The 15,085-nt window shown below is 43.0% G+C and overlaps 1 protein-coding gene across 1 annotated transcript in view; it reads right to left on the minus strand.

Annotated features, from left to right (window-relative positions):
• Positions 1-4,670: 4,670 nt before the first annotated feature.
• LOC147737936 (uncharacterized) overlaps positions 4,671-15,085 on the minus strand; it is a 40,778-nt gene continuing 30,363 nt past the window's right edge. Inside the window, exons 3-4 of the mRNA XM_086949143.1 lie at positions 6,305-7,404; positions 4,671-5,632 (exon numbers count right to left, since the gene is read on the minus strand). Of these exons, the coding sequence (XP_086805269.1) occupies positions 4,671-5,632; positions 6,305-6,686 (1,344 nt within the window). The 5' untranslated portion in view covers positions 6,687-7,404. The remainder of the gene's footprint in view (positions 5,633-6,304; positions 7,405-15,085) is intronic.

A 15,085-nucleotide genomic window follows, 5' to 3' on the forward strand; every position in this document is an offset into this window, starting at 1 on the left:
AATCCCAGAAACTGTATTTGCTGTGCCATCAGCGGAACTACCAGCCCGATTACTGATGACACATACTTATATAGAGAGGAGACACTTTAGTCTGGTGCTCAATTACAAGTGTAAATGTGAGTCTGGTGGTGCCTGATAACTGAAAGGCACACATTTGTTTACATACAATTTCATATATGTCTGATTTAATATTCCTATTACAGCGCCTTCTACCTTGAGAAGGCCTGTCCTAGACTAGTGTGAGGACAAAACCCATGCCGACAAATGAGCGACCTGAAGTGTAATACTGAGAAAAAGTAGCCTGGAGGAATGCTGCAAATTAAAGTAAATGAAAAAGAATTAATAAAGAACTACATAACAACAGCTGTGTGACCTGGAAGCCAATTGTTTCTCAATTTAGTCCTAGTTTGTGATTACCTTACAGTGCTCACATTATCATCCGTGCTAGAAGAGATGGGAGCCTGGGGTGTCTGGTCACCGAAGCTCATTTACATACAAAGGGCGTGACAGCCTGCTCACAACGCACAGCACAACTTTTTTACGTAAAGTGCTAGAACACAGAACAGGTTAAAGTCTTGTGTCTCTTTTTTTTCATTTGCTTTAATATGTCCTGCACCTTGCTCTGTTCTTCTCTTTCTCTCATTTCAATTCATCATAAATTATTCAAATTCACTATTGCTTTATCAGCAGGGCAAAAGGCGGAGGGTAGCCACAGTTTGAAGGGGCTCCCCCACTATCATCTAGAAACGGGACTCAGTTCCACCTAGCTCCTTAGCCTGCAACTGGTAATTGTTACTTTGTGCCCCAGCACTGCAGACACAGGCCTCTGAGTGTTTGTTTGTGTGAGTGGCGCAAGAGAGGAACAGAGAACTTGACAAAATTAGTCCTTCTATTGCTTAATACAGTGTAAATGTGAAACACTTTGGGGTTTAGGGGCTGGATAAAGAATAACGTCAGGAAACAAGCGCAAATTAAAAGCACATTTTATTTACACTTTCAGTCATTTCCGAGTTTAGTTACAAACTAATAGTGGGCAAAACACATGATGTAAAAAACTGAAACCAAAAACTTATTTTTACATTATTTTATGTTTCTTGTTACTTGTTTTTAAAACAGGCCGTCAACCTTTCACATGAAAATTATTATAAGGGCCTGACATCACTTCTTGTGATGTTACTACATGTGACGGCCCTGTGATTTGCATATGATAATGGGCTCCTTCACTATTTTCCTTACTTGTGCCCTGTTCATTGGCATGACATTCGTCTATAGGTATTAAAAATAAACATTAAACTCATAGGTGTTCAGCCCATTTCTCTGGTGATGTCACGCATTGGCTTGTATTCAGCTGCTTCTTCTATTTTTAGATGAGTACAAATAACGTACTGTTACCCCTCCTTCCAATTCGTTCTTTTTCTCCCCCTTTCTTTGTCACTCTCACTCTCTTTATCTCTCCCCCTCTCTATCTCCCACACACTCCTGTTAGCTTTAGCTTCATGAATGTCACTGCCACTTCTGGCATTCATACGACAAATCCTTCAGAACATTTGAGGACAAGGGACAATCAAGTGTGGAAGATGAGTTGCTGGGAGTGCAACTGATTATCCTGGCACATATATGCTTTTGATGTGGGATTTCGCTATTTCACCACATTCTTCAAACAGAGTCTACTGCTTACAATGGCTCAATTCTGGTACAAAGTAGAGTTTGGCAAGTCTCAAAATGAATAGGGAGAGCCAAGTCGGAGAGGAGCCACGGGTCCCACTTAGTAAGCAGGCGCAAGGCATGAGCTAATCCATCAACCGATAACAGTGTGTAAAAGATGCAGCAAACGTTACATAAAAACAGGGTATATGCTCTTTTATATCTAAAAATAGTTTTTTTCTTGAACACCTGTGCTTCGCTTTATTTCATTACATATGCTGCAGTAACATTTGTTAATAGTAGTACATGCATTTTACCAATGAAGCTTCCATCTCCAGAGCCCTGACAACATGTCCACTCTGAGTGTGTTGGGTTTATAGGTTTTATCACTAATCCGACAAGTTAGCTGAAAATACCGCTGTTAGTCCCAGTATTGTTCAGTGTTGCTTTTACAGGTAGTGTGGTCAGGGGCGATTGAATATTTTCCTTTGTATCTCTTCTTCGCCAAATAAAAATCAACAATGTTTCTTTTCTTTTAATCCACATTGTGCTTGTCTTCCACTATGTATTCTGGTACATAATGTCACTTTGCTATGTGTACGAAAGTGAACAATCACTGGAAACAAACACTTTTATAATTCTGCAAATACTGTTATCTGATTTTCTTCTTTACTGCTATTCGGGTCTTTTATCATCTGGTATTTCAATGTCCTACATAATTCGAATTTTATCTTTTTCCATAATTCATTCCTTTCACAATAACTGCACTGTTTTACTCTTTTCTATGTCTTCAGAAGGGTCAATATTATTTTTGATGTTCTTAAGTTCTTTCCGGAATCTCTGTATCTCTAGGATTATTTCCATGTGAGTTAAATGAAGGAGTGTATTCACTGAGGGCTGTGTGGGATCGAAAATTGACAAAAGCCCCTCTCACTTTCAGTGCCCTTCTATGTTTTCCCCCTGTGTGTTCACTGATGACTTTGTAGCTCTAATCGTCGACAAAAGCTCTTCCCACATTCATTGCACTTGAGTGGCTTTCCCCCTGTGTGTGTTTGTTGATGTTTTTGTAGCATTGATAACTGACTAAAGCTCTTCAAACATTCACAGCAATCATATAGTTTTTTCCCTGTGTGTATTCTCTGATGTGTTTGTAGGTCTGATAATTGACTAAAGCTCTTCCCACATTTATTGCACTTGAATGGTTTTTCTCCAGTGAGAGTTCGCTGATGATACCTTAATATTGAAGAGAAGCAAAAACTGCTGTTACATTCACCGCAATGATAGGGTTTATCCCCCCTGTGTGTCCGCTGAGTTGTTTGGAGGTTTGATAATCGACTAAAGCTCTTCATACATTCACTGCAGTTGAATGGTTTTTTCCCCTGTGTTCACTGATGATTTTGTAGGTGTGATGACTTTGCACTTAAGTGGCTTTCCCCCTGTGTGTGTTTGTTGAGGTATTCGTGAGTTGAAAACTGACTAAAGCTCTTTAAACATTCCCAGTAATCAATGAGTTATTTTATCTACATAATTAAGTTTGGGAAACCATCTTTTTTTTAATTATACACAACGACGAAAACTGAAGAAACACACAGAATTTTCAAATGAAATTGAAATAGGTATTGTTACTGTTTGGTGCATAAAAAGATCCTAATCCAAAATGTCAACCTATATAAATCGACGCGAAAGACAAAACAATAGATTAGAAGAAGCATTTGACCCCTCGGGCGCTGCCATTAGCAAAACATCGAGCTCAACTAATTTATTATCAGCTAAAAGTATATTTCAAGCATTGGAGAAAGTAGCCAAAAAAGAAACCTCCAAATGGTGGGAAGGAGCATCACTCAAAAAATATCTGGAACACAATCTTATCCCTCGTGGATTACGAATTCTTATCTTTCCTCCAATAGAGATCACGGCTCCTGAAAAATTACAACTTTGGGAAGAAAATTTTCGCACAAATTCCAATAACATGCTAAGACAGCTAATAGATATAGCGCAAGAAAAATTTGAAAAAAACAAATCAGAGGTTGATACTTTATCCAAACAAATTGAGGAAGCAAATTGGGGTGATATTACAATGAAAAACTATGATATCCTAAACAAAATCTTGGATGAATATGAAGAGGACATAATCCAAAGGAAAAATCACAAATTTAGACAAGACTTGAATGACTACGGAAGGGTCTATACCTTCGCACAAAAATATGACAACATTAACACCTTAACATCAAACAGTAATACCAGCACCACAAATCAAACCCCTACCTCATCGGAAGTTGGCTCAGTAGAAGAACTACCACGTCCACAAGTAAATTTTCAGGAACAAGTTCAACGACATCGACTAGGTAATGTCCAAGACAATCACACCAGACCTCCAAACCTGGGGACACCAAAACCAAGTACAATAGGAGTTCAACCCAGAGTAAGAAAGAAGGAACTGTACACGGCGAAACCCTAACTAATAACCTGGTGATCAATCTGTCTACTACAAACCTTACTGATACACACAACCAAATTCTCAACAAAGATTTATCCTTCTGCCCAACTGTGTGTTCGCTGATGTCTTTGAAGGTGTGATAACTGACTAAAGCCCTTTGCACATTCACTGCACTTGAATGGTTTTTCCCCCGTGTGTGTTCGATTATGACGTTGAAGGTGTGATAACAGACTAAAGCACTTTGCACATTCACTGCACTTCAACGGTTTTTCCCCCATGTCTGTTTGCTGATGTCTTTGAAGGTGTGATAACTGACTAAAGCACTTTGCACATTTACTGCACTTGAATGGTTTTTCCCCTGTGTGTATTCGCTGATGTCTTTGAAGTTGTGATAACTGACTAAAGCACTTTGCACATTTACTGCACTTGAATGGTTTTTCCCCTGTGTGTATTCGCTGATGTGTTTGAAGGTGTGATAAGTGATTAAAGCACTTTGCACATTCACTGAACTTGAATGTTTTTTCCCTGTGTGTGTTCCCTGATGATACCTTAATGCTGAAGAGTCGTGAAAACTACTGTCACATTCACTTCAATGATAAGGTTTTTTCCCCGTGTGTGTTCGCTGATGACGTTTTCGGTCTGATATCCAACTAAAGCTCTTCCCACATTCATTACACTTGAATGGTTTTTCCCCTGTGTGTATTCGCTGATGATTTTGAAGGTTTGATAAGTAACTAAAGCACTTTGCACATACACTGCACTTGAATGGTTTTTCCCCTGTGTGTGTTCGCTGATGCTTCCTTAATGCTGAAGAGTCGCGAAAACTACTGTCACATTCACTACAATGATAAGGTTTTTCCCCCGTGTGTGTTCGCTGATGACTTTTTCGGGCTGATATCCGACTAAAGCTCTTCCCACATTCACTGCACTTGAATGGTTTTTCCCCTGTGTGTGTTCGATTATGACAATTTCGTTCTGATATATAACTAAAGGTCTTCTCACATTCATTGCATTTGAATGGTTTTACCCCTGTGTGTATTTGCTGATGTTTTTGAAGGTTTGATAATTGACTGAAGCACTTTGCACATTCACTGCACTTGAATGGTTTTTCCCCTGTGTGTGTTCGCTGATGATACCTTAATGCTGAAGAGTCGCGAAAACTACTGTCACATTCACTACAAGGATAAGGTTTTTCCCCCGTGTGTGTTCGCTGATGACGTTTTCGGTCTGACATCTGACTAAAGCTCTTCCCACATTCATTGCATTTGAATGGTTTTTCCCCTGTGTGTATTCGCTGATGTTTTTGAAGGTGTGATAACTGACTAAAGCACTTTGCACATTCACTGCACTTGAACGGTTTTTCCCCCGTGTGTGTTCGTTGATGTGTTTGAAGGTGTGATAACAGACTAAAGCACTTTGGACATTCACTGCACTTGAATGGTTTTTTCCCCGTGTGTGTTCGCTGATGTCTTTGAAGGTATGATAACTGACTAAAGCACTTTGCACATTTACTGCACTTGAATGGTTTTTCCCCTGTGTGCATTCGCTGATGTCTTTGAAGTTGTGATAACTGACTAAAGCACTTTGCACATTTACTGCACTTGAATGGTTTTTCCCCTGTGTGTGTTCGCTGATGTTTCCTTAATGCTGAAGAGTCGCGAAAACTACTGTCACATTCACTACAATGATAAGGTTTTTCCCCCGTGTGTGTTTGCTGATGACTTTTTCGGGCTGATATCCGACTAAAGCTCTTCCCACATTCACTGCACTTGAATGGTTTTTCCCCCGTGTGTGTTCGATTATGACAATTTCGTTCTGATATATAACTAAAGGTCTTCCCACATTCATTGTACTTGAATGGTTTTACCCCTGTGTGTATTCGCTGATGTTTTTGAAGGTTTGATAATTGACTTAAGCACTTTGCACATTCACTGCACTTGAATGGTTTTTCCCCTGTGTGTGTTCGCTGATGATACCTTAATGCTGAAGAGTCGCAAAAACTACTGTCACATTCACTACAATGATCAGGTTTTTCCCCCGTGTGTGTTCGCTGATGACGTTTTCGGTCTGACATCTGACTAAAGCTCTTCCCACATTCATTGCATTTGAATGGTTTTTCCCCTGTGTGTATTCGCTGATGTTTTTGAAGGTGTGATAACTGACTAAAGCACTTTGCACATTCACTGCACTTGAACGGTTTTTCCCCTGTGTGTGTTCGTTGATGTGTTTGAAGGTGTGATAACTGACTAAAGCACTTTGCACATTCACTGCACTTGAATGGTTTTTCCCCTGTGTGTGTTCGCTGATGTCTTTGAAGGTATGATAACTGACTAAAGCACTTTGCACATTCACTGCAATGATATGGCTTTTCCCCCATGTGTGTAAGCTGATGTATCTGTAGGACTGATAACTGACGAAAGCTCTTTACACATTCACTGCACTTTAATTTGTTTTCTCCTGTGTAGGTTTGCTGATGAAGCTTGCGTAGTGATGACAAACTAAAGCTCTTTTTGTATGTGTATGATTCCTCTTTCTTGGTTAGTGTCTGTGGGTCGGGTATATATTTGTCTAAATCCCATGACTGCATTTCCTGATGGGCCGACATGTCTGATAAAGCACTTGGCTTTTTCTTACACACTTTATATGTGTGCAGTATTTTCTACGTTTGATTTCTGTTTTAACAATAAAATGAGATAGCCACCTAATATTTACCACACTCCTAATATGTAGAAGGTGTCTTTGTAGTCAATTGTGCCTTTAGATTGGATTATGGCAATGCACGCTTGCGGGTAAAGATGTATCTTCCTTCTGGCCTGTGCAAATCGAGACAGTCTGTTGTATTGTAGATATAAGAACTCCTCTTTCTTTTACCCGTCAGTTGTCTGGCTCCGCTCTGTTGTGCTCTTCTCTGGTTACTGTGGTTCGGCGAGAAAGAGTTTAGAATTCACCTAGAGCACGGAATGATGGCTTATAATCATCTTAGAAAACAGAGCACTGCGGTAATCACATCATACCGATCTGATGATCAAAGCTGGTGTTGGACACTTGTTTATACAGGAGGCGGTTTGTTATTGTTGTTGCCTTAATTTTAGTAAGGTCATTTCTTCGTCTTGTGGCGTGGAGGTGCACAGCTCAGCCTCTTACAATCTCTGAACTGCCCTTCATCCTTCACCCGGAATCTGTCAGTTTGAGTGCAGGTTCCTCTGTCGCCGACTGCGCTGATGTTTTCCTGAATACTGGAGCTCATTATTTCTGCTATTATTGAAGAGTAACAGCCTTCACTTCATTATTGATGGTCATTTCACACATTCAAGGCTTGTTTTCTGTTGATGTAAAGATATTTAAAATTACTAAATGGAAATATAATGGAATGAGAATTCACAATGTTTAACTGGTTGTAAAAGACACTCCACACAATGCATCGCAGCCCTACCCCCGCGAGGCTACGTTGCGTGGCGCGACAGGAAGGGAACAGGAGAGCATCATATTTTCAGAGATATGGCTCTCTCCTTTCCTTTCCCTTGCGCCGGCACTGATTACAGAGGGCCTGCGCCATGCACACACCTTAGCACCAGAGCACTAGGGTGCGTGAGTCTGTGAGTCCAGCATGGGTTTTGTACAGGAAGGGCACCCTTCCTGTACAAATTACTATGCCTCGACACGAGGGAAAGCTTTTCCCATTTTGCATACGTATTGCACAGTGCAGCACACATGCAAAGTCAGAAAAGGAAGAAGAAATGACAGCATTTCTCCTTCCTTGCACCTAGTTTTGTTGTTGCACGAGAACACCCATGCACCAACCTTGGCAGGCCCCCATGGCACAAAGTAATGCCAAACAATGCTATGCGCAGTCTTACATTACTTTAACGTTATTTCCAGTGCTAAACAAGTTAAGCGCTGGAAAGTAAATTAGGAAAAAAGATTTTGCGCCATTTTGTGCCTCTTTTGTGACGCAAACACAGTGCAAAATCTTAGTAAAGCTCCCCCTTCTTCTTTATCGCTTTTGAAACTTAGCAAGGAATATTTCATCATACACAGATATTTAACTAAATGTTCTGTTGATCAGGTGACATTTTATTAATGTCTGGAAAAGCGGTGATTTACCAATGTTTACAGAGTAACTGAGCAAAGTAAGGGCACTCACGGAGCACCCAAGTGCTTGAGGTATAGCTTAAGATAGACGCATATGGTCAGGATTTCATTTAAACAACAGTAGAGTATAGAAAAAGAGAAGGGTCAGGCTGGGCTGTAAAATTTCCAGTAACTCTTTACGAAGTATACAACAAAAGTAACTCCATTTACACACTTTTTCTCATTCTCTCCGATTTACTTAAGATCATCTCAAATACCAACTCCTGTCTTTACCTCGCTGTTCATAAGTCACCTTTGACACTTTCAACAGCTCCCTTGGTTCAAGCATTTCTGGTTTCTACTAACCTGGAAGATTGGAACATTATTGTGAGTTGAGGGGTGTTTCATATCGCCATATCATCTGTCCGTCTCCCTGAAACTAGTGCAGCTTACAGAGCCTGGTTCTGCCCATGGAAGATAACTTTAAAAAGCAAGTCTTTAGTTCTTCCTAAGTTAGATAAAGTTCTGTAAGATGTATTTCTTTCTTTTGTGTAAAACAGAACAAGGGGTTCACTGTAAGGCCCGTCCTTTACATTATAAGTGCAGATAAGGCAAACAAATGTTGAGTCATATAATTTAATATTCAACGATATCAGTCATTTACTACTTATAGAGAATCCATCACAACCAATAATTTACCTGACATATCACCACAGCAGTTGTGTGCATATTACTCTTTTTACCACCTTTTCCAAAATTACATGGCATCTGGCACGATGTTGTCCTTTTGGGGCCCAGGATGCCATTTGTGACCGGATGGGCATTTTGAAGAGTGGGAGGAGGCGTCAGTTATCCACAGGTGATGCTGCATTTATACCTTTCCATATTTCTCATATTCAAGTTTACCTAATTTCCTGTCCTTTGGCCCCCCCTACTGCTCTCTGGCTGCACACTCACACTGTGGGGTTCATCAGAAGTCAGATAACTGCCTCATACTCACAAGGCCATGGATTTCACTTCTTCTACAGCACTTATTGCAGACAAAGGGCCTAGTTAGGAGTTTGTCCAACAGAGTATTGCCTCAAGACTAGTGGTGGGTGAAGAATTCAGCTCTGCTGGCAGACCTCGCAAAGTTTTGCCCAAGAGTGCGGAGTTGGTCCCAAAAACTGCATGCAGAACAGAATTATTTTCTCAAGCGGTTCGCCACCGGTAAGGTGGCGAGCGCTTGTGAGAAAATATAACAGGATAGACCTCCTCCTGGCGAGATTTCTCATTGCGGGAGGTCACGGCAGGTCGCGACCACTCGAGTGTTAAAATCTGCCATTCTCGTTGATGAAGCTGCCATTCGATTAGAATATCAATTAGAGCGGCAGAAAGCAGCATCGCCCTCTGAAACAACGCTTCGTGCTGTTTGTGCTGATTTTACAGTGGGGGTTATACTCCTGGCACTAAAAATCAGTGAGAGCAGCGCAACTTAACAAACTCTGCCACTAGCAGAAGTCTGCAGAATGCGGTGGAGTTTCCCTGGCACTTCGTGGAGTTCCGCTGAGTAAAACTCTGCAAACTAGACCAAGGCATTATCAAATGTGACAGATATCCTGCCTGCCTTATTATAATTGCCACCGGATGTAATACATTTTTAATGGGTCGGGCAGGATACCTGTCACATTTGTGATGGAATAAACAATCCGCTGAAATCTAAATCAGGCCTCTGGTGTACATTGCGTCCAGTCTGGCTAGCTGGGCCTCAAGGATCTTGTGGTTTGTGGGTCTCTCACTGCTTTGAGGTCACCACCAGGCAGACCTTCCGTCAGCTGTGCCCTGTGCAGATCTTCATTCCAGGCGGAGGCTTCTATCAGCTGCACCTTTTGCAGATTTTCCTTCCAGACGGGGGCTTCTGTCAGCTGCACCCTGTGCAGATCTTCCTTCCAGGCAGGGCTTCTGACGGCTGTGCAATATGCAGATCTTCCTTCCAGGGTGTACTTCTGTCAGCTGTGCCTTGTGCAGATCTTCCTTCCAGGTGGTACTTCTGTCAGCTGTGCCTTGTGTAGATCTTCCTTCCAGGCAGGGCTTTGTTCCTCAATGATCAGTTCAAAGGTCGGGAGAGGTAGAACTGGTCCAGGTCATCTTCTTTATTGCAGTTCAACTGGTCAAGCCACAGAGGTCGATCTCTGAGATGAAGGAGAGTCTGGATTTTCTGAGCTCCGTAGAGCATTGAGACAGTTCTACCGCATTCCAGCACACACTGCAAGACTCCAAGAGTCAACGCTACCAGTGCTGAAGAAGAGAGAGAATAAACATCCTGCCTACACCAGCAGAGTGCAGAAAGCTTTTCAAGCACCTCGAGGTAAATGGACTTTCTCTATCTGTCGTAACTGAAGATGTTAATCCTTGGTAACATCTATCCGCTATGGACAAGGTCCTCCATTTTGCTATCAGAATGTAACATATCCTGCGCAGACACAAACCCTCTAGTCCATAGTGCATGAAGCTGGGTGGTTCTCACCCAAAAGAGTGCCCTCCACAAATTGCTGACATTTTCTTACACCCACTGGAAAGCCGTGGCAAAACACAGACCAACTACACCCCCTCAGGGATCACCAGTCAATCTGCCAGGATCAAAACTCAGATCTTTCAACCTTCTCTGTTGCCGTCTTTGGAACGACCTGTCTCTGGGATTCGTGGAAGCTCCACACTCAGTGAGCTCAGAGTTGCCTTGTAAAACCATCTCATGAGAGTGGGAGAAAAGAACATTAAGTGACACGCACTGCACAGACGTGTATATAAATCTACCATTATCATTCCATAAACCATTGTCCTACTGCTGATGTTTTGACATGGATGTTTTGCCGTCTATCACAGCAGGTTCTTCATTTAAAATCTTACTCATCAGTTCGTTTTCCATCATACCTACTTACTTATGTACTGTTTCTGACCCTACGACATCTCTGGCAGACATGCTGTGCTGTCTGTTGCTTCATAAATGGGAAGTAGATTGCTACTGCTGTAGCGTAGTTTCTATATTCCCTACAGGCTCTGTGCATTGCAATAATATATCCTATAGAATAGACGTAGGACTGAGGTCGACTAAACCTCTATCGAATATTCTAAACTTAATACTGAGTGCCAGCTAGCTCAGAGGTCACTAGAAACTTTCTCGAATTCACATTACTCCATATCCTAGCAACGCCAATCCTTACAAGTGGTGCTGTGACTCGGATCCCTGTGAACAGTCCTCTGATACAAGATGGAAGCCCTGATACAGCAAATGAAAGAGGGCCAGGACAAGCTCGAGTGGGCAATAGGCCAAACTTCTACGCAGGCCGACGCTGACCGCACGGCGTTTTCCACCGCCATACAAACTCAGGCAGATAGCCTATTGAAATTGGCTGAGGGTCAGAACCAACTTATGACTCTGTTGGGACAAGGTAGAACAAATGCCCCAGGTACTGTTGTCCCTCTACAGAAGTTCACCCCAGGAGACGACCCTTTGGCTTTCTTTCTCAATTTTGAGAGGGCTGCTAGGGCCAGCGCTTGGCCTGGGGATAGGTGGCCATTTTACCTTGCACCTCTGTTAACAGGTGAAGCCCAATCTGCTTATCAAATGATCAACAGAGACAGCACCTCTGTTTATGCCGTTGTAAAGAAATATATCTTGGACCGATTGGGTGTGGATGAAGAGACCCACAGGCTCAAATTCCGGCAGGAACGTGGAACACCTGGGGATCTCCCTAAGACTCTGTTCTACAAATTGAAGGCAGCCGCTGACCTTTGGCTAAAACCACAGGACGGGAACATGTGATGAATAAAATATACCTCGAGCAGTTTCTCGAGGCACTCCCCTATGGCACGCAGCGTTGGTTGAAACAACACGCAGGGCTGACTCTGGAACACGCCATTGAAATGGCCACTTCTTATGCCCGCGCCCAAGGACGTCCTCCTATTAAAGAACCAGAAAAACCTCTGAAACCATTACCAGGAAAGATCGAAAAGAAGTATCCAAAACCCCCAATTGAACCCCCACGGTCACGCTTTCCCAAACCTGAGGTACAACCCAATCCTGGTCCTCAATGCTATGACTGCGGTGAATGGGGATACATAGCAAGGTTTTGCAGAAAAAAACCAAAAGAGAAAGATGAAGAGCCCATGGACGTCAGTTACGCTCCATATTCACTTCTGTTCGCAGAAGAAACAGGACCGGTCTTTTATGTGAGTGTGACCATACACGGGAAAGTAGTGAGGGCCTTACTGGACTCTGGGTGTAGACATTCTGTAGTGCGAAAGGAACTGGTACCCCCCTCGTGTCTAATGGCCGGGAAAACAGTGCACATACGCTGTGTTCATGGGGATGTTAGGGAGTACCCACTAGCTACCGTTAGTCTATGTGCCGCTGCAGGCACTATAACTGAAGTAGTGGTAGGAGTCATGCCTTCTCTACCGGAACCCGTGATCATAGGAACAGATAACCCAGGGTTTTCTGCTCTACTAACGGATGCCTTACAAACTGATCCACACAACGCATTACTTGTTCCTGAACCCTGGGCTAGAGACACACACTTTAGAACAGCACAGTTGAATGACGCCACGCTTACCAATGCTTGGCAAATCGCCCGTTCTGGTCAGGATCCTCTGCAGAGGACATTTCCCACCTTTCTGGAGAAAAACAGGTTATTGTACAGATTAGCTAAGCCCAATGACATACCACAACTCTTAGTACCTGTCGCCTTCAGAGATCAGATACTCTGTTTTGCACACTCTCATTTACTCGCAGGCCACTCAGGGGCAGAAAAGACAGGGCAGGCCATCTTAAAACACTTCTTCTGGCCCGGAGTATACGCACAGATACAACGTTATTGTCAGGAGTGTCAAATTTGTCAGCGTAGAAATCCTTATGTTCCCCCACCAGTTCCTCTGAATTCACTACCCATCATCGGGAAACCGTTTGATCGGATTGGAATGGACCTTATAGGTCCATTACCGAAATCTACAGGAGGACATTTGTATGCCCTGGTCTTAGTGGACTATGCCACTCGTTATCCCGAAGCATTCCCCCTCCACGCAGCTACTTCTACAGCCATCACTCAGAAGTTAGTGGAGGTCTTTTCTAGAATGGGCTTTCCTCGTGAAATCATTACGGATGAAGGAACCCCGTTTGTTTCCCGTTTGATGGCCCAAGTGTGTAAACAACTAAGAATCAGGCACATTAAAACCTCTGTATATCATCCCCAGACGGATGGCCTAGTTGAAAGATATATTGGTAGCCTAAAACTCACCCTGAAGAAGCTTTTGTCTTGAGATGGCAAGAATTGGGACCAGTTGTTACCCCTGGCCCTTTTTGTCCTCCGAAGCCAAAAACAAGCTAGTCTAGGTACCTCTCCTTTTGAACTACTGTTTGGTCGTGCTCCAAGGACACTTCTGGAGATCACAAAGGACAGTTGGGAAAAGGAGGGGGCCCAAGAGGCGGAGGCCCTCTTGGACTATACACGACAACTGCAGACTAGGCTCCACAAACTGAGGACAATGGCCCATGATCATCTCGCCATAGCCCAGAAGAAACAAAAGACGTTCTTTGATAAAGGGAAAAAATGGAGGGAACTGGATGTGGGAGACTGGGCTTTAGTGTTATTGCCGTCCTCTACACATAAACTCAGAAAAGAGTGGCAAGGACCTTTTGAGGTTCTCCGAAAAATAGGAAAGACCACCTACATCCTACGTGTGAAAGGGAATAAGACTCAAATGTACCACATTAACCTGCTAAAAAAGTGGCTGGGGAAACCTCCACAACTGGTACAAACCATTACACCTGTACCTCATACTGTTCATGACACTCCTATCAACCCAGACATAACGGAGGCCCAACGAGAAGAAATCTTGTCTCTTCTTCTCCGTTATAAGGATGTTTTTTCTGACCAACCCGGAAGAACCAACATAGCGGTTCATTCCATTCCCACTCTACCCGGAACCGTAGTGAAACAGAAACCCTATAGGGTCCCTGAGGCCAGAAGACACGCTTTTCAGGAAGAGATCAACCAGATGTTACGTTCCGGAGTCATTGTACCCTCATACAGTAACTGGTGTTCTCCGGATGTACTTGTTCCCAAACCAGACAGTAGTATCCGGTTTTGCATCGACTTTAGAGCTGTCAATAGGGTTTCAAAACAGGATGCCTATACACTACCTCGCGTGGATGAACTGCTGGAACGTCTTGGTGAGGCCCAATATATCACGACTATTGACCTCACCAAGGGGTATTGGCAGATTCCGCTAAACCCAGCAGACCAAGAGAAAACAGCTTTCTCTACCCCCTCAGGCCATTATCAATTCACTGTTCTTCCTTTTGGCTTACATGGGGCCCCGGCCACATTCCAAAGGGCAATGGACACAGTCTTATCTTCCCACCGACAATACTCTTCCGCTTACTTGGATGATATTGTCGTCTTTAGTAAGACGTGGGAAGACCACAAAGAGCATCTTGAGAAGATCCTCTTTAGACAAAGAACCACAGGCTTTCACATTAATGCCAAGAAAACCAGAGTTGCCTTCAAAAAGGTTAAATACCTAGGTTATGTTTTAGGAAATGGCCTTATAGAACCACAGATAGAGAAAGTGAAGGCTATCCTAGAACTTCCCTATCCCAAAACCAAAAGAGAGTTGAGGGCTTTCTTAGGCTTAGTGGGGTACTACAGGAGGTTTATTCCATATTTTGCAGACATAGCCAGTCCCCTCACCGACTTGTTAAAGAAATCTCAGTCATCCCCTAGGTTACCAGCCCCAGGTCCTAAAGAAACCAAAGCTTTTCAAGCACTGCAGACTGTCCTTACCACCTCGCCCATCTTAGTCTCACCAAACTATAAGAAACCTTTCATTCTTCAGACTGATGCCTCTGGGGTGGGTATTGGGGTGGTTCTTTCCCAAGAGGACTCAGACGGGTTG

The sequence above is a fragment of the Lissotriton vulgaris genome, chromosome 1_1, assembly GCF_964263255.1.
Source record: "Lissotriton vulgaris chromosome 1_1, aLisVul1.2, whole genome shotgun sequence".
Classification (NCBI taxonomy): Eukaryota; Metazoa; Chordata; class Amphibia; order Caudata; family Salamandridae; genus Lissotriton; species Lissotriton vulgaris.